The sequence below is a fragment of the Bufo bufo genome, chromosome 3 (genome assembly GCF_905171765.1).
Source record: "Bufo bufo chromosome 3, aBufBuf1.1, whole genome shotgun sequence".
NCBI classification, from domain to species: Eukaryota; Metazoa; Chordata; class Amphibia; order Anura; family Bufonidae; genus Bufo; species Bufo bufo.
In genome coordinates, this window is record NC_053391.1 from 289,386,361 (window position 1) to 289,410,693 (window position 24,333).

At 43.0% G+C, this 24,333-nt stretch overlaps 1 protein-coding gene across 1 annotated transcript in view; it reads right to left on the bottom strand.

Annotated features, from left to right (window-relative positions):
- Positions 1–24,333, bottom strand: part of ITPR3 (inositol 1,4,5-trisphosphate receptor type 3) — a 605,308-nt gene that overhangs the window by 174,972 nt on the left and 406,003 nt on the right. The window contains 1 exon segment of the mRNA XM_040424182.1: positions 15,975–16,085. Within this exon segment, the coding sequence (XP_040280116.1) occupies positions 15,975–16,085 (111 nt within the window).

The following is a 24,333-nucleotide window of genomic DNA, read 5'->3' on the forward strand; positions in this document are numbered from 1 at the left end:
TCAAATAAGGATTCACTCTAAACCTCCTAACCTCCCTGTACAGCTCCTTTTCTTTCACCACCAACAATATAGAAGAGTGGTCAGAGACACTATGTGCTTCATATTTCATACTAACCACTTTCTATGAAATCACGACTGGTTAATGCAAGATCAATTCTTGACATCGCGTTATATGAACAACTATCGCTATATAAATGACGCCAGATATCCATTAATGCCATTTCCTGACATGTTCTAAAAAGCAACGTGCTACCTCCTGTGGTTTCTTTTCGAATAGGTATGGTAGAGACTCTATCCTTCTCCAACTCCATTACACAATTAAAGTCTCCCACCACTAATATCGGGCACTTGCTCTTACTACAATTTCAGCTAACTGTGACATAACCTGCATTGCAAATGGTGGAGGAATATCTACAAAAGCCAACATACTAATAATCCCATTCCACCGACAGTATGAAAAAAAACTAATCTTCCCTCCCTATCTATCATCTGTCCTATTGGCTCATATTCTACCTTCTTATGTATATATACACACTCACACCACGTGAATGTGTTGAAAGACATGAGGGATATTCATACTGAGCCCACTTTTTCATATAATCCATATTCTCTGATATCAAATGAGTTTCAACCAAACCTACAATCGCAGGAAGATGTCTAGTTACTAAATCAAAAACTGCTCTCCTTTTTATCTTTTCCCCTAGCCCTCTCACATTCCACATCAATAAATACCCTTAGAAATAAGGTTTGGGTCCACGCTGAAGGTGCTTAATGTAGAGGTCAGTTCACACACAATTCCTTTTCCAGAGGCCGTTTCCTCAGTCTCTGGCTTTAGCCCCCTCGATCTCTGAGCCAACCGGTAGCAAAAACTGTTGTTATCCCTTCAAATGGAAACATAGTGCAGACCCGCAAGTAAAAGAATTCTCAGTGCTTTATTGTACTTACAGAATCTGTTCTTTTAATATCGCACATAATAGTATACCCTATTGCTCATGATCCTATATTATACAGGGTGGGCCATTTATATGGATACACCTTAATAAAATGGGAATGGTTGGTGATATTAACTTCCTGTTTGTGGCACATTAGTATATGTGAGGGGGGAAACTTTTCAAGATGGGTGGTGACCATGGCGGCCATTTTGAAGTCGGCCATTTTGAATCCAACTTTTGTTTTTTCAATAGGAAGAGGGTCATGTGACACGTCAAACTTATTGGGAATTTCACACGAAAAACAATGGTGTGCTTGGTTTTAACGTAACTTTATTCTTTCATGAGTTATTTACAAGTTTCTCTTTGTTTACAGCCATTGACATATCGCCGAGGTTAACACGTGAGGAGCGGATAGAAATTGTGTTGATGTCTGGTGAACGCAGTAACCGGGTCATTGCAGCAGATTTCAATGCAAGACACCCTACGAGACCACCCATCTCCCATGCTACAGTTAGCAAACTGCTTGCTAAGTTTCGTGAAACTGGTTCAGTGTTGGATTTGCCAAAATGTGGATGCATGAAATCTGTCTCTAATGAAGAAACATCAGTGGCTGTCCTAGCTTCATTCAGCAAGAGCCTACAGCGTAGCACTCGCCACATGTCACTGGAGAGTGGCATTAGTCGAACATCCCTTCGGCGGATATTAGCTACTCACAAATGGCACCCTTACAAACTCCAGCTACTGCAGCATCTCAACGAGGATGACCCAGATTGCGCACTGAATTTGCAGAATGGGCAAAACAAAAATTGGAACAGGACCCTCAGTTTACGCAGAAGATTTTGTTCAGTGATGAGGCAAACTTTTATGTGAATGGTGAAGTTAACAAACAAAACCACCGCTATTGGTCTGACACTAACCCACATTGGATAGATCCCTCCAAGAAAGTTGGAACAAAAAAATTGATGGTATGGTGTGGTATATGGGGTACAAAGATAGTGGGGCCATTCTTCATCAATGGAAACCTCAAGGCCACTGGAAATGCGAAATTGCTACATGATTATGTGTTTCCCTCTTTATGCACTGAAGCTGGCACGTTCCCTGAGTTTTTCCAGCAAGATGGTGCACCACCACATTATGGGTGTCAGGTCAGAGCATTCCTAGATGAACAGTTTCCTTGAAACTGGATTGGTCGTCGTGGGCCAGTTGAATGGCCCCCAAGGTCTCCCGATCTTACCCCCTTAGACTTTTATCTTTGGGGTCATCTGAAGGCAATTGTCTATGCTGTGAAGATACGAGATGTGCAGCACCTGAAACTACGGATACTGGAAGCCTGTGCTAGCATTGTTCCTGCGGTGTTGCTATCAGTGTGTGAAGAGTGGGAGAACAGGGTTGCATTGACAATCCAACACAATTGGCAGCACTTCAAACACATTTTATAAGTGGTCAGAAACTTGTAAATAACTCATGAAAGAATAAAGTTACGTTAAAACCAAGCACACCATTGTTTTTCTTGTGAAATTCCCAATAAGTTTGATGTGTCACATGACCCTCTTCCTATTGAAAAAACAAAAGTTGGAGTCAAAATGGCCGCCATGGTCACCACCCATCTTGAAAAGTTTCCCCCCTCACATATACTAATGTGCCACAAACAGGAAGTTAATATCACCAACCATTCCCATTTTATTAAGGTGTATCCATATAAATGGCCCACCCTGTAGTATACAATCAGATCAATCCTTCTACCATCTTTATCCTCAGTGGCTCCTGCGATTACTCCCTCCCTCCCCCTTCCATCCCTCCCTCCCATCAACCCATCTTCATAGATAGACCACCTCATAAACCTCTTGCCATCTGCCTAACCCCCTCCTCCCCCCCCCCCCCCGCATGCATGACAATACCCATGAGCTCATATCTCCACAGAAACAGAAATATAAATAGCTTATAGTCCCTTACTATCTAACCATTCCGCAGCTTCTTCAGGTTTGGGGAAAAAAATAACTTGGTCCTTATATATTATTATAAGTTTTGCCGGGTATAACATGGAGTTTTAATTTTAGCCTGCATAAGTCTCCTTTTGACATCACGATATTCTCTCCATTTATTCTGTTTCTCTTGAGAAATCGGGATATATTTCTATTCTACTGCCATTATATTCTAATTCCTGCATTTCTCTCTTTCTTCTCAACACCAAATCCCTATCCTCTGAACCCATCACCTTTGCCAGGATTGCTCTCTGTGGCCTTCCAACAGGAGTTTTTTTTTAGTTGGTATCCTGTGGGCACGTTCCACCGTCAACCATGGGGATAAATATTCAGAACCAATTTCCTCTATCGTCCACTTTTGGATAAACCCTGCTGGATCCTCTCTACTTCTTCAGGGAAACCCACTACCTGAAGATTTTATGTCCGCTCCCTATCCTCTAAATCGGTAAGCTTCTCTTTCAGCATCTTTTTATCAGATTCCATTTCATTCATTCTTTTATTGTTCCTAACCACCTCCTCTTTCACATCTCTAACGGCTATCTCTGCCTCCTTAATCCTATCCCGCATTTTATTCACTTCATCTTTTATCAGGGTAATATGATTTTGGACTGAGGCAACTTTTGCAGTTAAAGCTACCAAATATTGTATTTATTCACTGCACATAGTATATCTTCCAATTTGTTATCAATCATATTTATCTTGCAATCAAACCCCTCATTATTACTCTGGACATCCTCTTGCCCCCTTTCTTGGGGTTCCCCAATATTATATTGATCACCACCATCCTTCTTTCCCTCCATAAATCCCTGATTTTTCTGTGCCATTCTGGTCTTACCTTAACGGACTGACTATTTGCCCCACCTCCTTTAGGTGATACCATACCCACAGATTTCCTATTCTGGGCTTTATCAGGCATTTTTCTCCCTTCCACTTCCTTTTTTTTCCCTTTTTCCTTCCCCCTTCCCCTTTTTTTCTTTCTTTCTTTCTCCTTTCCTTTCCCCCCTCCTTTCTGTTTAACAATTCACACAGTGATTAATTTGTTTCTTACTAATATAATCCAAACAGCATAATACTTTAAATACAAAAAAAGAAAAGAAAAACAACCCCAATTTCATGATATCCAGTGGTTAACCCAAATATGCATCAATCCTAATTAATAGACTCAACACCTTAAATAACAAGATGGTGGACATTCAATCTTAAACAAACAAAGTCCTTTTATATTATGGTTATTTCTTCTTCATGCTTTACCCGTCTTCCTAACTTTAGTTTATAACCAGTCCGTTTGGGCTAAATCCTCATCTTACCACTTACAGAGAATAAAGTGCTTTAGTGCCAATATATCAATAAATTAGGCAAGAGAAAATACCATAATCCATAGTTCATAATGTCCAATCAATGTCACCCAATTACTTCTAAAAATTGAAAATCTACAGTGGTTATATTGGTACTCAGATAAAGAGCAAGTGTATAACTGCACTCAGCCACTCAAGCTCCTTGTCTGTTAGATAATATGTACTGCGCCATTAAACCTTCATTCTCCAGCATCTGTTTAAAGAAGGATTTCACCTTGGGGTTTACTTATATTAAGTTGTTTTTAATACCGTTCAAAACGCCAATCCAAAATGACCCTTTATAATATGTCATAAAAATATAGACCCAGGTTTTTCTCCGATTATCTGCGGGTGCCTGCCGAACTACCTTTTCAAAAACATGAGATCACATAAACCTAAGTCTCGGGTCACCACCACAGCACCAAGGGAAAAGGAGCTGGACACCTAGATGACGTCTGGACGATGGTAAGTGACCAGAAATTATATTCTTTGCACACCTTAGACTCACACCAGCAACACCATTTAGGTATGAGGTGATGTTTCTCAATGAAGTAAAAACTTGCAAGTTCACGCTTCCTCCATCAAACCACCAACCTGCCAGCTTCTCACGCACTAGAGAGGGACCGGCTCCAAAGGCTCACATACATCATAGTTCTCCACCACCACGCCGATAAGTCAGCTACACCGTTGGCTCACCACGTCTTTACACATCTTTGCACCACGTGACTAATGGCACCAAAACTCAGTGGTATACCGCTGGTTCACTCCTTCTTGTCAACTTCTTACGGCTTCTCCAAGTTCTTTCGGGATCCTCCTGCAAACCATGTGAGCTCAAAAGCTAAGTCAGGTGCTCTGCAATGAAGGGAATCCACCCCCCTGCACTCAACCAGGAACGCCAGGCTATTGTTGCACGAGATCGTACTGTGGGGGTGAAAAGGAGGGAGAAAGAGGGAGAGGGCGGGATTGCGACACACCCACGTCCTTACTTCAAAAAGATACAACTGACCCCTTTTTGTCATTTATTGCCATTCTTACAGTAGCTGTAAGCCATGGGGGTGTCACGGACGTTTGATCTGTGGTTTGATCTGACATGTTTTCAGTTTGGATCAAATAACGTCTGTGTTGTTTCTGGTGCTTGCCACACCTTCTTTCCCCAGGTGTGGCTATTATGGTAATTTAACCTTCTCTATTTATTGTTGTTTCTCCCACTATGCTATGCAGTTTATAGCTTCAGTTTGAGTTGTGGATAGCTGGTATGTGGATCTCGGCTGAGTTCCTGGTGCTGTCATAGCCACTTGAAGTTAAGTGTTTTCTTTCCCTTTTGTATTTTGTTTGGGCTATTTTGAATGTTTCATTTCCCTGTCATTTGTATCAAGGCCTGAGGGAGACTCCTGTTCGTCCTTCCTTTTGGAGGAATAGGTTGTCTCAGTCCTGACATTAGTACCAGGGTCCTATAGGGCGAGTTAGGACATTAGGTATTCCGGTCTATGAACCTAACTCTGGGGTCTGTTCATACTGGTAGTTAGTCAGGACTTTGATTAGGGTTTTACCAGGAGGTGTTCATCTGCTTTTCCTAGTTTCCAGGCCTTATTCCCTCACCCTGTTGTGCATTTTCATACGTATACAATATTATCTAATGACATTATAACCAAAATGAATGCTCATCTCATTGCCTTTAAGAATAAAATCAGCCTGAACCAAAGTTATATTATGTGGCTGAGGAAGCCAAGATGAGTTCATGGCAAGTTCAGTTTATATAAAAATAATTGTGAACATGAACGGACATTGTATTTAAAAGTTATTACTAAAGATATGAGATTATCTATGGGGAGTAAACTAGCTTCCTCAGACATGTCTGTCTGAAGGGAACAAGGTTGTTTCATGGATAAGACATGACGTGATAAGGATTCATATCCTTGATGCACACCTGCTGTATGAGGTTCAATTTATATATTCATAATTAGATTACATATATTTCTGTATGGTATATTTAGTTTACAACATATTTTAATCAATAATTCATATAATGCGTTATCAATGTGTAACAATGTATCGATTTATATATATGTTATACCATGTATTTATCATTTAGAAGGTATTGTAGAAGGTACAGAAACATTGAAGTTTATGTTAATTGGATTTCTGAGAAGAGTAAATGTTATTTCAAAACAATAATTATTCATGGATGTAGATAAGTGAAATGTACAAGTTTCGATGCCAAGCATCAAAGCCATTATATAAAATTTTCATCAAGTTAACACATATTTAAAAAAGATAGGAGAAGACAGCCAACTCCAACAAGTCCAGGATATAGGTAATTAAAAGTGTCAGGAAAAGACCTTCCTCAATGATGTATATTAAAAAGGTCAAGATGGTCATGTGAATGTATTATTAGATATTTAGTTTTAAATGCTTAAAATTGTGATGTTCATCTGCAATACCACTGGAGGCAGATGGACAATATTATATTATTTCATTATTTGTTCTATGCCATATTAGGAGTTAACATGAGATCATTGTATTATTAGCATGCGAATACACCCACCTTACCTGATTGGGAATCCCTAATCTAAAGGGGATGATTCTTAGATAAGGGGGGAATAATTACTCATGTACAGAGCATTAGGACAGATCTATTGATCCATCCATTCAATCAAAAAGAAAACTTTACCAGAAGAAACTTGGATTATTTTTTGGGGATTACTAGGAGAATTCTTGAGAACTGGTCCCATCTGAACTCTGTCTACCTTTGACCCGTATATTTTGTGATATTAATAAGATATTTCTCTCTGTATATAGCCAAGAGTTCCCATACTGTGAGAATATATAGTGTTAGGTGCCTCCATAATGCTGATTATTCTCTTAGCAAAGATGCATATTGTTAATGGAAGATCTGACATTATTTGAAAAGAGGACTAAAACCCTTGGAAAGTTATTTTCCATAGTCTGATTGCCGAGCTGAATATTTTATCATATTAATATCATATATTTTTGATTGGTCATAGGAAAACAATTATTTTCCTGTATAATCCGTTTGTTTATTGTTATAACCTGTTTGATAAACAGATCCTAAGTTTCTCTAGGTATATGAGTCTGTTTGTTAAAAGTATGACACTGTTTGTTAAAAGTATGACAATCATACTGTGCTGGTGAGATAGGGGTGTGTTAGCGCCACCGTGTGGTACATTTTCGGTATTATTTTCTAACTTCATCATTTGATTTGCAATTGTATTGATTTTATATAATTTGTTTTATAATAAACGATTATATATTTCGCATATACAATTGTCCCTTTGTTTCACTGCTTGCACAAATCAAATTAAGATACTTGATAAAAAGAACTTAGAGGCGATTATGTCCGCCTGAAAGAAAATATAATTTTTATGATTTTTTTTTTATCCTCTCTTTTATAAGAAGATTCTTTTCAAATAGAAGATATATGACAACCCCTTTCCCTCCTATGTTCGGTGTGGTGTTTTCCTCCCACACCCGAACATGACAGGGGGGTTTTATTTTAGCAGTTTATACTTGTTACCTAAAGGAATACATTTTTTAGTGCAATTACTCAATGTGTATTTAAAGCTCTCCCATCTATCCTCAATATTATTATGTGACAGTAGCTACTCCCATTCTATGCCCTGAAATGCTGCCCTCAACCCAGGGAAATTAGCCTTTTTAAAATTCTGCGTTTTTGCTCTACCAGCCAGAGTTTGCTTCTTATAGTTCAGGGGGAATTTAATTATATTGTCATCACTATTACCTAGTGTTTCTCGAAGAGTAACATTTCCAACAAGCTCTGCATCATTGAAAATTACCAGCTCCAACAGAACATTGCCCCTAGTGTGCTCTTTTACAAACTGGCCCATGAAGTGGTCCTGCAGCAAGTTGAGGAATCTTCCCCCTTTTGCAGTTCAGGCAGAACCATGACCCCATTCAATGTGTGGGAAGTTAAAATCTCCCATTATGCCCACTGTACCAACCTGTGCAGCATGCTCTATTTGATTATACAGTTGAACTTCTATCTCCTTTGTGATTTAGGGGGTCTATAGATTACACCAAGTATTTTTGTAATTCCACTCATAAGGTTTCATCATCCTCACTATCCTCAACCAGAATTGCCTCTTTCACACTCTCCTTCATATCACTCCTCACATACAGGCACACACCACAGCCTTTTATATTGACCCTGAACCACCTCCCTCCCTCCCCCCAAATCCTAATTTAAAAGCTCCTCCAACCGTCTAACTATTCTTTCTCCCCAGAGCAGCTGCACCATCCCCATTAGGGCTCATTCACACAACCGTGGTTTGGTTCCACATCCGAGCTGCATTTTTTGCGGCTCAGGTGTGGACCCATTCAATTCAATAGGGCTGCAAAAGATGCAGACAGCACTCAGTTTGCTGTCCGCATCCGTTGCTCCGTTCCGTGGCCCCGAAAAAATTATAAGTCATGTCCTATTCTTGTCCGTTTTGCGGACAAGAATAGGCATTTCTATAAAGGGATGTCCGCTCTGTTCCGCAAATTGCCGAAGGCACACGGGCGGTATCCGTGTTTTGCGGACTACAAAACACGGCAGGGTCATGTAAACAAGCCCTTAAGGTGCAGTCCGTCCCTACTGTAGAGCCTGTAGCCGACAGAGAATCAGCCCAGTTCTCCATGAACCCAAACTCTTCCTTCCTGCACCAGCTTCTGAGCCACTTATTTAACTCCCTAAGCTCCCGTTGTCTCTCTAGTGACGCTCATGGCACTGGTAGTATTTCTGAAAACAGTACCTTGGAGGTCCTGGACTTGAGCTTCTCTCCTAGTTCCCTAAAATCATTCTTAAGGACCTTCCATCTCCCCCTGACTTTGTCATTGGTGCCAATGTGTACCATGACTGCCAGGTCTTCCCCAGCCCCACCCAGCTATCTGTCAATCTGATCCGCAATATGCCGAACCCGAGCACCTGGAAGACAACACACTTGTCGGCATTCATGTTCTCGGTGACACCTGGACCTTTGCAAGCACCATCAGCGACCACATCCACTTCCGTGTCACAGAGCAGCGTCCAAATGTCCATACCCAAGGCCTTTGAATGCAAGCGAAAATACCCAGCCACCCGCCCACAGGCCAAAGCACTAAATGCGCAGCTTTCTAAATTACTGGCCATGGAAATGTTGCCACTTAGGCTTGTGGACACTAAGGCCTTCCCGCAGTCTGATGTCGGCGGCCATCCATCATTACCCAGTCCCCAAACGCCACTATTTTTCAAGGTGTGCCGTGCCAGCCTTACACCATGTGTCCCTTAAAATCACAAGTGCCCTGACCAACGCAGTTACTGGGAAGGTCCACTTAACCACGGACACATGGACAAGTGCTTTCGGCCAGGGACGCTACATTTCCCTGATGGCACACTGGGTGAATGTGGAGGCCGGGAGCAACTCGTACTCTGGGATGGTACAGGTGCTACCGACGCCAAGAATTGCGGGCCCTAATTCCATCAGGGTTTCCGCCACCACCTACGTTAGTGGCTCCAACCCCCACTTTTCCTCCTCTGCCTCCTCCTCCACTTCCACCTCAGAATTATCCTCTTACAGCACCAGTCAGCCATCAGTTGGTAGCTGGAAGCAGTGTAGCACTGCAGTGGGGAAGTGGCAACAGGCCGGCTAAAGCTGATATGCTTAGGGGACAAAACAGCACACCGCTGCAGAGCTGTGGCAGGGGATAAGAGACCAGACTGAGCTGTGGCTCTCGACACTCAACCTAGAACCCGGCATGGTTGTGTCTGATAATGGCCATAACTTGGTGGCGGCTTTGGAGCTGGGCAACCTTAGACACATCAAGACACAGCCTTGCCCATGTATTCAGCATTGTGGTTCAGCGGTTTCTAAAAACATACCACAATTTGCCTGAGCTGCTGGTGAAGGTGTGCCGTGTGTGTGCACATTTCCGCAAGTCATCAACATCGTTGAAATCCGCAAGCCGGTCTGTCAATGCTGCAGCAGCGCTTGAAATTGCCAGCTCACCGGCTGTTGTACAACGTGAGCGCGCACTGGAACTCGACGTTCCATATGTTGGCCAGGCTTTGTGAGCAGCAGGGGGCAGTAGTGGAATACCAGCTGCAGCATGGTCGTCGCCTTTCCAGTCAGCTTCCGCTATTCAAAAGCGAGGAGTGGGCATGGATGTCTGACCTCTGTCAAGTTTTAAGAAACTTTGAGGAATCAACACAGATGGTGAGCGGCGATAACGCTATTATCAGCGTAACCATCCCACTTCTGTGTCTACTCAAACGCTCGCTGCTCACAATTAAGGACGAAGCTTTGCATGTGGAAGAGGTGGAAATGGGGGAAGACAATACACAGGGTGATAGCCAGACCACCCTCAGTTTGTCTTCTCAGCGCGAATTGGATGATGAAGAGGAGGAGGAGGAGCAGGAGACGGTTGCCTCCGCTACAGAGGGTAGTATTCAAGGAAGTTCAATTCCATCTCTTCAGCGTAGGTGGACAGAAGAGGAGGAAGAGGATGAGGAGATTGAGAATGATCCTCCTGATGATGACAGCGAAGTCTGGCTGACTTCATGTTAGGCTGCATTTCCCGCTACCCGTGCGTTATGTGCATTTTAGACAACATGGATTACTGGTTGTTCACCCTTCTCAACCCCCACTACAAAGAGAACTTCTCATCTCTCATTCCTCTGGTGGAGAGGACGAGCAAAACGGTACAATACCAGAAGATCCTTGTTGAAAAATTTTCTCAAAAAATTTCCATCTGACAACGCTGGCGGCAGAGTCCGTAGTTCCTTGGTCAACCGAGGAAGGGAGACAAGGGGAAACACGCAGAAGTTCCAACAAAGGCAGGGCAACACTCTCCAAAGCCTGGGACAGTTTCATGACACTCTGCCAGCACCCTCACCCTGATGCGCGGCCTAGTATCACAAAGAGGGGAAAATTTTGGAAGATGGTGAAGGAGTACATAGCAGACCATGTCAGCATCCTCAATGATCACTCAGTGCCTTACAACTACTGGGTGTCCCAGCTGGAGGTGCTGGCCTGCCCTGCCGCCAGTGTTTTGTCTGAGCGGGTATTTAGTGCTGCTGGTGTCATAACAGATAAGTGTATCCGCCTGTCAACTGAAAATGCTGACAGGTTGATTCTTATAAAAATGATTGACCATGAATTCTCGACTCCACCAGAGGAAAGCTGATGAACATAAAGGCACTTTAAATGTGTTGTCTATAAGGTACTGAATACACTGTATTCCCATGCACCACTTCCACCACGAACAAGGGTATATGGTTGAATCTTCCTTTTCTCATCCTCCTTATCCTCTTCTATCATATCAACACATGCTTATTTGTCGCATAAATGCCCTTCGCATATAATGTTTTACAGGGTCAGCTCAGCTGCAGGCCCTCGCATATAATTTTTTAGAGGGTCAGCTCACCAGCAGACCCTCGCATATAATTTTTTAGAGGGTCAGCTCACCAGCAGGCCCTAGCATACAATGTTTTACAGGGTCAGCTCACCAGCAGGCCCTCGCATATAATTTTTTAAAGGGTCAGCTCACCAGCAGGCCCTCGCATACAATGTTTTACAGGGTCAGCTCACCAGCAGGCCCTCACATATAATTTTTTAGAGGGTCAGCTCATCAGCAGGCCCTCGCATATAATATTTTACAGGGTCAGCTCACCAGCAGGCCCTCGCATATAATGTTTTACAGGGACAGCTTACCTGCAGGCCCTCACTTACAACCTTTTAGATGGTCAGCTCACCAGCAGGCCTGCACCTAAAATATTTTACAAGGTCAGCTCACCAGCAGGCCCGCACCTAAAATATTTTACAGGGTCAGTTCACTTGAAGGCCCTCGCATATAATGTTTTAGAGGGTCAGCTCACCTGCAGGCCCTCACCTACAACCTTTTAGAGGGTCAGCTCACCAGCAGGCCTGCACCCAAAATCTTTTACAGGGTCAGCTCACCAGCAGGCCCTCGCATATAATCTTTTACAGGGTCAGCTTACTAGCAGTCCCTCGCATATAATTTTTTACAGGGTCAGCTCGCCAGCAGGCCTGCACCTAAAACCTTTTACAGGGTCAGCTCACTAGCAGGCCCTCACATATAATTTTTTTACAGGGTAAGCTCACCAGCAAGCCCACACCTAAAATCTTTTACAGGGTCAGATCACTTGCGCGCATGCTGCCTTGCTTGGATGTGGTATCCGTAGCTGTTTCTCAGGCTCCCTCTCCGGAATCGAACCCTCATTCCCTGTTAGCCATAGTCATCATGGTTTGCGCTGACAATAACATCAAAAGTTGATAGGCCAGACATCCGAATGGCTCGTTGCCATCACGGGGACGTGCGATCAGCCCCAGGTTATCTAGAGTCACCAAAGCGGCAGCCATAATATTTTAGATGGTCAGATCAGCAGGCACTTGCTCCAAATGGTTTTGAGGGTCACCAGCAGACCATCGATCATAATTTTTCAAGGCTGTGTATGATGCCCTCCTTTATGTGTAACAAAGGGTGTTTTGTAGTGCCGGTTCCTTGTAATTTTTGGCAGCCCATTCACTTAGTGCATAGGCTTTATGAGTTTAGGAGTCCCACTACATGAACAATTGTACCACAATGTGAATGAGGCCCTCCTTTATGTGATATACAGGTTGTATCGGAGTGCTTCTTCCGTGTAATTTTTGGCAGCACTTGCACTTTATACACAAGTAAATATACAGGAAAGAATGTTTCCTAACAATTTTTCATCTAAAAACTATTTTATCTTAATTTTTGTGCGTATTATCAGTCTGTAAAAGTGGCGTACTACTTGGACAACATCGTTCCCAGCAGCGACCTTGGAGTCCAAGATGCATCCAGACATCCTCCCCATGCTGTTCCTGAACCATTTCGGTGATGTTTCCATCAATTTGTGACCTTTTCCTATAAACCAGGCACCCTCCCCTCTTCAGAGAAGGGGGTGCCTGGTTTAATGCTCGGGTTCTCCTGATGTGTTCGGCCCGAGCCCCTAAGCACCCGAGCACTATGGTGCTCGATCAACACTAATGTACACCAAGATACACTTTCCCTGCATGCCGGGAAATAGCTGATTTAGAAAGCGCTTTGTGACAAATTAATTCGGATCGAATCAATAAAAATATAAAAATTCAGCAAACATAGCTCAACTCTAATGGCAACTCAAAAATGCTTGTATTGTGTAAAACTGAAAACATGGTGAATGTTAATAACTATTTAGTGAGTTATCACTGTCTAAAAAGCATATAAATTCAAATATAGAAAATAGAAAATGTTTACAATTTTTGGAAAAATTTGGATTTTTTCTATAAACATATCGACCCAAAATTATCACAAAAATAAAGGACAATTTGTCAGGAGAAAATCTTCTAAGAATGGGTTCAATAAGTAAGAGCTGTATTACACCACCAGATTATCTGACCAATTTCTGTCCAATCAGACCAACAGCTGGTGTGTATAACAAAATATCTGTGCATGTAAACGGCCATCTGATGATCAATGCCGCTCAGGGACATATGGACCGCTCACGGACCGTATATCTCGGAGGGCATACGGTCGTGGGCAAGAGGCTCAGAATCCTTTTCATCCAAAAAGATATCTATTAGGATGAATAGGACAAAGGATCAAAAGATCCCAGTATCTAGCCCCATTCATGAGAAACTACCGTATTTTTCACCCCATAAGATGCATTCCCCCCCCCCCCCCCCCAAAGTGGGGGAAAAATGCCCCTGCATCTTATGGGGCAAATACTAATGAGCACTTCTATTATGGAAGCGCTCATTAGTACCGGAGGACCAGGAAGTGGTGAAGGCTCTGTACTCAATGCTTCCTGGTCCTCGGCTGTCGGCCAGTTCACAGCACAGCCGACAGCAGGAGGAAGAGGATCGCGATGTAGGTGAGGGGCGGCGGTGTCCAGGAGCAGGAGAGGTAAGTGTTTTTTTATTTTATAAAACATGAGGGGGCTGAGAGGCATAATGGGGGCTGAGGCATAATGGCTGATAATGGGGGCTGAGAGGCATAATGGGGGCTGAGGTATAACTGCTGATAATGGGGGCTAAGTGGCATATTGGGGGCTGAGAGGCATAATGGCTGATATGGGGGCTGATGAGAGGCATGGGGCTCTTATCAGAAGTCTAATTGGGGGTCATTTACATTGGGGTCTCAGCTGAGGTCTGATTTGAGGTCTTATTAACATTGGGGGCCTGATTGGGGCTGTCAGCTGAGGTCTGATTAACATTGGGGGGCCCAGCTGTAAACGCTGATGTCATCAGCAGATTAACCTCTTATATGCTGCAATTAACACTGACTGTGCCATATAAGAGGAATGCAGATGGAGGAGGCTCCCGCTGCCTCTCCATCAGCCCCCAGGCTGGTTCTCACAGTGTGAAACTGACAGTTTTAATGTAGTACAATACAGCAAGTCCCTGTACTGGAACTAAAATAAAAAGTTTAAAATGTAATAAAAAATGTTTCATAAAAATAAAAAATAAAAACTTTACAGTAAAAAAAAAGTTATAAAAATAGACATTAGATATTGCTGCGTCCGTAACGAGCGGCTGTATAAAAATATCACATGACCTACCCCCTGAATGCCGTGAAAAATAAAAACTGCCAAAACAGCCATTTTTTGGTCACCTTGCCCACAAAAGCTTAATATTGAACAATCAAAAAATCTTAATTACTCAAAAATGGTACAAATGAAAATGTCAAACTCTTCCTGCAAAAAATGAGCTCCTATACAACATGACTGGCAGAAAAATAAAATAAAATATGGCTTTCAGAAAATGGAGCCACAAAAACATAATAAAAAAAAAAGCTTTTTATTGTGTAAAACATAAATAAATAAAAAAATAGACATTAGTTATCGCTGCATCTGTAACGACTAGCTCTTTAAAAATAAAAGATGATCTGTCCTGTCAGATAAATGCCATTAAAAAAACTAAAATAAAAACTGTGAGAACAGGCATTTTTTGGTTACCTTGCTTCACAAACAGTGTAATATCAAGCGATCAAGAATCATATGCACCCCAAAATAGTACCAATAATACTATCACCTTATCCCGTAGTTTCCAAAATGGGGTTTCTACTGTAGGGGTGTATCAGGAGGTCTTCAATGTGACATAAAATTATCCTAGCGAAATCGGCCCTCCAAAACCCATATGTGGCTATTTCCGTTCTGCGCTCTGCTGTGTGCCCATACAGTAGTTTTTACCACATATGGGGCGTTTCTGTAAACTGCAGAATCTGAGTAATTAATATTGAGCTTTGTTTTGCTGTTAACCCTTGCTGCCTTACAGGAAAAAAAATTATTAAAATGGAAAATCTGCAAAAAAGGGTCAACAAAGTTTGTAAAATCATATTTGAATAACTTGAGGGGGTTTAATTTCTAAAATGGGGTCATTTATGGATGGTTTCTATTATGTAAGCCCCACAAAGTGACTTCATAACTGAATTGGTCCTTAAAAAAGAGGGTTTTGGAAATTTTCTTAAAATGCAAAAAATCGCATCTAAAAACATAAAATAACATTTACAAAATGATTATTTTTTTACTTCTGTGCCAGGCATAGTACGGTATATTACCTAAACAGTGTGACAGAAGAGTGCAGACACCAAAACAAAAGGAATTAACAAGCAATTAATGCTATATATATGACAAAGGATGATTTACAAGCATTCAATTCCAATATAATATATTGTATTGCCTCTCCTAGTTCTGTATACTATACCTTCAGCTGTAGAACTAGGTCCATCCTATATTTACACAAAGGACTGATGTCATTTAAAATTAAGGCTGTTATGATGTCAATGCCATTGGAGTCATGTGTAACTATACAGGTCTGCAAAAGAAAAAAGTTATATTATGTTTAACACATTTCTTAATTTAGTCTAAGCTGCTTGAGGGATTTTAACAGCTTCCTGCACACATGTTTATCACTGCATTAACCTTTACCCTGCCAGTGTGGCAATTCAGTAGCCAAGGACGTACCTTGCATGTCCAAGGTACTGATGGCGGGATCTCAGGCTGTTTAACAGCTAGCGATTCCAGCTTGGTCTTGTTTTAAAGATGACAATCAAGACTCTAGCTGTGACAAAGCTGCTTATACTGGTCCTGCAGCTTTAATCCTCAATATGATTTCTAAATGCTCTAAGAGCCTATAGCTCTTGTTTAAAGCTGAGATTGTAATGAATGTTACACAGCCGAGATATGCCAGCAGAAGGCAGCCCTCCCCTTCAGCTGGCTGAGATGTCAACCAGCTGAGAAGGAGGGGGGCAGTGGGGGAAGAGCTGACAGGCAAAGACATAGCTTATCTCTCCCTGTCGGATTGAACATGTCCCCAGGGGAAGGATAATATGGACTGCTGTGCATGCTATCAACCCCTTTCACCCATATGCTCTCCGATTGTCACATATGGGGGTCCTTCTTTGCAGAAAATGTGTGAGAAGATGATCATTTGCTCCTCTAATCACCCCTCTGTGGCTAATTAGGCTATTTATTGATGCTATGAACTAGACATTTACCAGCATCTAGATTACAGCTCCAAATACGTTACACCAAACATACCACAAGCGTCAGTAAAGTTTACAATTTACGCTGTCCCTATCCTGTCCATACACGATCTATAGAGTAAAATATACGAATCACTTCTCTAGTCATACCTGTTACACGCAGCAGTAATAGCGATAATAATTACATTAGAGAGAAATATCTAATATATTTAGATGGAAAAAAATATTCATCAGTCAGAAAATACATTTTCACTCACTGACTGACCATAAACGATGGTTTTAATTATTATTATTTTTTTTAGCCGGTATTCAGACACTTTTTCAGGTGCAATAATGGGCTTTTCTTTGTGCCCCTGAACCAGGACCTACTGCGGTTCATTAGAACCATTGGTATGGCACTCTAACTCATTTTCTGATTAACTACAGGAGGTTTAGGTGTTTGGGCCATAACACAGGGGTAATAAAGTACACATATTATACCCGTCTAAAAGTGTTATTAGTTAATACATTATATTCATTTTAGGAATGTATTATTATTAATTAGGATTATAGATATATAGATGAAAATTCTATACTACACCAGGGCTTGACAAATTTCCTTGGAATCTAGGAGCCAGCTAAAAAATTTGGGAGCCGTTTTTTTTTTTTTTACCTTATAAAGCCTTATTTTCAGTGACAAAAATAACACCTCTTAAATTAACATATAAAGAAGTCTAGAACCAAACAACATGGGAATTGTTTATTATCAGTGTACTGTGACGTCACTGTGTGCTGCATCTCTTCAGTGTTTTTCAGTGTACTGTGACGTCACTGTGTGTATAATCCCTGCGCTGTGACGTCACTGTGTATAATCCCTGCGCTGTGACGTCACTGCATGTATAATCCCTGCGCTGTGACGTCACTGTGTATAATCCCTGTGCTGCAGCTGACAGAACTGAGATCCCTTCCCCAGGATGTTTGGTCCCGGCTCATCATTCATCTCATAGTTCTTCTCTTGTAAACATATTTTGTGACTAGATAAAACTGAAGCAGCGCTGGGTTTGAAGAGAAATGTCCCTTGCCGCCTGTATCCGCCGTGACTGCGGGATCACTGCCCTTCTGCCTTCCCGGATTATTTGTCCTGTCCGGAGATAATGCAGTCGCTGTTGTCGGCGTCTCCGGGGCCGTTCTTGTGCTCCCTCCGCTGTGGAAGCGCACTAAGTCCAGGCCGGGATTTGGTTCCATCTCTTGCCGGATTTACATCCCGTGCTGTGATGGGGAGGGGGTGGGGCTGCGGTCCTGTTTGTCGGAGGGATCTCGGAGTCCTGTCAGTGCGTTAAGCCTCATGCACACATCCGTGGAACACGGACGGTGTGATACCGGCCTGGATTTTTTCTGAATGCAGGAGCGCACGGCATCATTGGTTGCTATGACGCCATGCGCTTCCTGCTGCCGCAGTACAGTAGTACACTGGTATGATCTATACCAGTGTACTACCGTACTGTGGCGGCAGCAGGAAGCGCACGGCATCATAGCAACCAATGATGCGGTGATGAGACGGCTCCTCTCCGGGAAACGCTGGAAGAGTCTTCGTGCAGGAAAATGGAAACCCCACCGTAGTCACCTGCGCCGCTCCCGGGACATGGGGCGTGCTGTGAAGAGCGCCTAGCGGGCAGGTGAGCGCTGCCACGTACATGTCGTGTGTCACTCCGCGGCCAGCTGACACTGACAGCCAGCGGGGAGAGGGAATGATGTCACTCGGCTTAACCCGTCATCTGCACCGCCTGTACAATTGTTAGCCTCGCGGTCTTAAAGAGGACCTTTCATCTGGCAAAAAATTGTAAACTAAGTATCATGATATGTACAGCGGCGCCCAGGGATCTCACTGCACTTACCATTATCCCTGGGCGCCGCTCCGTTCTCCTGCTATGCCCTCCGGTATGTTCGGTCACTTGGTTATAGTAGGAGGAGACTGCCCTTGTTCTCCTGGGCGTCTCCTTCTCCAAGGCTGTAGCGCTGGCCAATCGCAGCGCAGAGCTCACAGCCTGGGAGAAAGAAAACTCCCAGGCTGTAGCGCTGGCTAATCGCAGCGCAGAGCTCACAGCCTGGGAGAAGGAGACGCCCAGGAAAACAAGGGCTGTCTCCTCCTACTATAACCAAGTTTCCTAAGTCTCCGCCTACTATAACCAAGTGACCGAACATACCGGAGGGCATAGCAGGAGAACGGAGCGGCGCCCAGGGATAATAGTAAGTGCAGTGAGATCCCTGGGCGCCGCTGTACAGATCATGACACTAAGGCCTCATGCACACGACCGTATTTTTTTGCGGTCCGTGACCGTTTTTTCGTCCGTGGGTCTTCCTTGATTTTTGGAGGATCCACGGACATGAAAAAAAAGTCCTTTTGGTGTCCGCCTGGCCGTGCGGAGCCAAACGGATCCGTCCTGAATTACAATGCAAGTCAATGGGGACGGATCCGTTTGACGTTGACACAATATGGTGCAATTTCAAACGGATCCGTCCCCCATTGACTTTCAATGTAAAGTCAGGAGTTAATATACCATAGGATCTGAGTTTTCTCCAATCCGATGGTATATTTTAACTTGAATCGTCCCCATCACCATGGGAACGCCTCTATGTTAGAATATACTGTCGGATATGAGTTAGATCGTGAAACTCAAATCCGACAGTATATTCTAACACAGAGGCGTTCCCATGGTGATGGGGACGCTTCAGGTTAGAATATACTAAAAGAACTGTGTACATGACTGCCCCCTGCTGCCTGGCACGTGCTGCCAGGCAGCAGGGGGCAGCACCCCCCCTGTAGTTAACACATTGGTGGCCAGTGCGGCCGGCCCCCCCCTCCCTCCCCTGTAGTTAACTCATTGGTGGCCAGTGGGCCCCCTCCCTCCCCTGTAGTTAACTCTTTGTTGTCCAGTGCGGCCGGCCCCCCTCCTCCCCTGTAGTTACCTCGTTGGTGGCCAGTTGGCCCCCCTCCCTCCCCTGTAGTTAACTCGTTGGTGGCCAGTGGGCCCTCTCCCCTCCCTCCCCCTCCTAATTAAAATCTCCCCCCTTATCATTGGTGGCAGCGGAGAGTACCGATCGGAGTCCCAGTTTAATCGCTGGGGCTCCGATCGGTAACCATGGCAACCAGGACGCTACTGCAGTCCCGGTTGCCATGGTTGCTTAGCAATTTGTAGAAGCATTATACTTACCTGCGAGCTGCGATGTCTGCGTCCGGCCGGGAGCTTCTCCTACTGGTAAGTGACAGGTCTGTGCGGCGCATTGCTTAATGACCTGTCACTTACCAGTAGGAGGAGCTCCCGGCCGGACGCAGACATGGGGCAGTCATGTACACAGTTCTTTTAGTATATTCTAACCTGAAGCGTCCCCATCACCATGGGAACGCCTCTGTGTTAGAATATACTGTCGGATCTGAGTTTTCACAAAGTGAAAACTCAGCTCTGAAAAAGCTTTTATGCAGACGGATCTTTGGATCCGTCTGTATTAAAGTAACCTACGGCCATGGATCACGGACACGGATGCCAATCTTGTGTGCATCCGTGTTCTTTCACGGACCCATTGACTTGAATGGGTCCGTGAACCATTGTCCGTCAAAAAAATAGGACAGGTCTTATTTTTTTGACAGACAGGATACACGGATCACAGTCTCGGCTGCAAAATGGTGCATTTTCCGATTTTTCCACTAACCCATTGAAAGTCAATGGGTCCGCGAAAAAAAAAGGAAACCGGCACAACGGCCACGGATGCACACAACGGTCGTGTGCATGAAGCCTTAGTTCACAATTTTTTGCCAGATGAAAGGTCCTCCAGTGGCTGCGCCCGGCTGCTGGTGTGCTGGGCCTATTTTTAAGCAGGGGCAAATACCCAGGTGCCAGGACAAAATTCCTGATCGCCATGGCGACCTGGGATTTGTCGAGCCCTGTACAATTCCCAATACTTGCATGCAAAAGTTATTTGGTGCATTCCTGACGTTTTGCATTTGTTTAACACATGAAGCATTGAATGTAGACATGTGTGATATGTATGCAAAAAACTGCAAGATGTGAGGAGTTCAGACTATATTTTGTGTGCATAAGGACTCTGCTAGAGTATGCATTGTAGTCACAGATTAAAATTTTTGTCCAATTTTTGCGAATAATCACTGTTCTGCAAAGTTGCATAAAGGTGGTTTTGTGTATTAGATTATATTTGTATACACAGTACGTTTTGCACTCTCAGAAAATGTAGATTCTGATAACCTAAAAGGGTTTGACGTGTATAGTATAAATTTTTAACACATATGTAGATGACGATCATATGTTACATGGCCTATGTTCCAGCTGTGGTACATATGAGATTTGCACACCTTAATATATTACATATATGTATTTATGTGTAAACTTCTGCTTGGATGTACTTTATAGATGCAAATGTTTGTTTTGATGCATTTTTTTTTAATTCCTGTTTGTCACAAAGTTAGGGCTCATGCACACGACTATGTATTTTGTGGTCCGCAAAAAACGGATCGTAAAAAAATATGGAAGACGTCTGTGTGCATTCCGTATTTTGCAGAACGGAACAGCTGGCCCCTAATAGAACAGTCCTATCCTTGCCCGTAATGCGGACAATAATAGGACATGTTTTATTTTTTGCGGAACAGAAATACGGACATACGGAAATGGAATGCACACGGAGTACCTTCCGTTTTTTTGCGGACCCATTGAAATGAATGGTTCTGCATACAGTCCGCAAAAAAAAAACGGAACAGACATGGAAAGAAAAATATGTTCGTGTGCATGAGCCCTTACTTGAAGGTAGACACGGTTATCAATAATTTGTCAAGGCAACAGCAATCAGGTTGTCTTCAGGAAATATATAGGTTTTGGAGGTGCATTACTTTTAAAGGACGGTAATCCCCGTATTTTACAGATTGCTACTTTTTTTTAATTCTCAGTTTTAAACCAGGATTTTTGTTCTTTCAAGTTCTGATGATTTTATGAAGATATGTGAATGTAAATTTAGGCCGAAGTGGTATGGACCATATCACCTTCTGCATGGGTATCATTTTTACTGTTATCAACTTTTATGAAAATGTTCACTTTAACACAAAGTTGCATGGCATTTCGACAATGTATTGGGTGTATACTTTCAGAAATTATATGGGTATGAGCCGTAAGTATGATTTTTTATTTTATAACTTGTGTTTTATTTGTACAAATAAAACTGAGAAAATTGTCCTGGCAGCGAAAGGGTTAAATTATTATTATTTATTATTAAAGTGCCATTTATTCCATAGCATAACATGAACAATAAACTGATAGAGAAAGAGAGAGAGGACCCTGCCCATAAAGGCTTACAATGTATATATCCATATGAGGTAAGCTCCTAACATTGCATATTAGTATTGCATTGTTGCTGTGTTTTTTTTTTCCCGCTGTAAGAGTATGTTCACATAGGCCGTGCACGCTGATAATTTTCTACTGCGGTATTGTGGGTGTTAAATCCACAGCCAGTGGAGTAACTAGAAATGTCTGGGCCCCACAGCAAATTTTTGAATGGGTCCCCACCCCAGCAACTTCCTCACAAACCCCTCCTCTCGTGAAACCCCCACTCTTATGGCTAGTCAAGATCTCACTCTCAGATGAAGCCCGGCAGCCGCTTGGTCAGTTTTCTACAGTGTCACTGTATGTAATGTCATTTTATAGTACTGTTGAGGGGGCCCTGACAATAAAATCTTTTAGTACTCATCCTGGGTGGGCCCCTTCTGAGTTTGGGCCCCAAAGCAGCTGCTTCCCCTGCTTCCCCTATAGGTACGCCACTGTCCACAGCCTTTTACTGTAGCTGGATAATGATGAGATGTAAACAAATCTTATTCACATACCCTGTAATAATTCTGTGCAACTGGAATGCGTAGTGGATTAAAATTTGTCACATGTCGAAATGTACTGCAGATTTGCATCATAGTGTTCACCCTTTAAAATGTCACAATAACACCTGTAGAAGCATCATAGACTGTGGGCCAGATTTATCATTCCACTCCACTTTCACATATGGCTAAAGTCACTTTTGGTTAAGTCAGATTTATGATTGGCCTTTAAGACTGTAATAAATGGGTTGACGGTAGCAGTTTATATGCGTCAGTAAGCAAGCTTTACAAAAGTCGCATGTTCTATTAAAAAGTCGCATAAGATAAGCATGGTCCTCCCTAGAGTGAAATTGCGAATTTTTTGGCGACTTTTAAAATAGTCGCAATAGTAAAATCTGTCTAGAGATTCATTTACATAAGAAAACACACCCACTTTCAGAAACTGGCGAGCATAGTGCAGAGCCAATAAAAGTCGCACATTTTGCGCAGTTTAAGCGATTGTGCAAAAATTTTGCGACTTTTTTAACTCCATTATTCTGACTTGAGCTAATGATAAATCTGGCCCTGTGTATTTTTCCACATGGTCTTTTTCTACTCAGGACCACTGTATCAGCAGCCTGCCGGGTCCGGCACACAGGAAGCCCTGCCGCTCATGGACATCTCCAGACTAAACAGCACATTATGTGTACAGGACCTGTGGTGATGTCACAGTCATGTGATCTACCAAGTGTGGGGGAGGAGTAAAGCGAACTCCTGAGAGTCCGTGTAGGACTGTGCTGGGTATGAAGGTTCCTTAGTGGAGCATGTGTACCATATAAAGCAGGGCTATGTAAGCATGTTGTGCAGTTTTCTGTGTGGCAGAGCTGTGTATGCAGTTAGCACCATGTAGCAGAGTGGTGTATGCAGTCAGCACCATGTTCCTCCCAACAATCGTCTGCTCACTAGCTGAGAAGACCGCTGTTATTACATGCAGCAGCCTTCTCTGCAGCATGGGGAGGAGCAATCACTATGCCATCGTTCATCCTCACGCAGTATATTTTCAGACAGCAGGTCGTGATTAGACACCACAATCTGCCACCTGCAAAGAATATTTTTTTAACATGTTAAAATATTTGAATTACCTGATAAATGAGTGTTTGCTGTGGCATGGGCAGATGTAGCAGACTTATGTCAAGAGGGAAGAGCTCCTTCCCATCATACGAGGAGACAGTAATCTCCTCAATATAGGGGTGAATGATCGCTAATGCAATGCTCGTCCCTATACATTCTCATTGTTTGCCGTCAGCGGAGCGCTTATTAGATAGCACAATCTGCCGCTGGCAAATAATGACGATTTTTTAGCATGCCTAAGGATCCCGATTACCCGATGACTGTTCTTCGGGTAATTGGCAGCAGTACTTCTCTTCCAGATGATCGCTAATGAGCGTCACTACAAACGCTTGATAGTGATCATATTAACGATAATCCCTCTTGGTTTTAATTTTTTTGGTTGAGCACCCACAATACTGCTTTGTTCTTTAATCTGACAGTGCAATAGGCCTTTAAACTGAGAGATGATTGCTAAAGAGCGTTCATATGAACACTCGTTAGCGATCATTGGCCAAAATACCGGCTTGTGTAATACAGGGCTATATACTACATTGTGTGTAGTGAAAGAGTAATCACTAATGGTGCATTTTCACAGCCTGAGAATTGGGCAGATTACCCGAACTAGAAAACTGTACATATGTGTA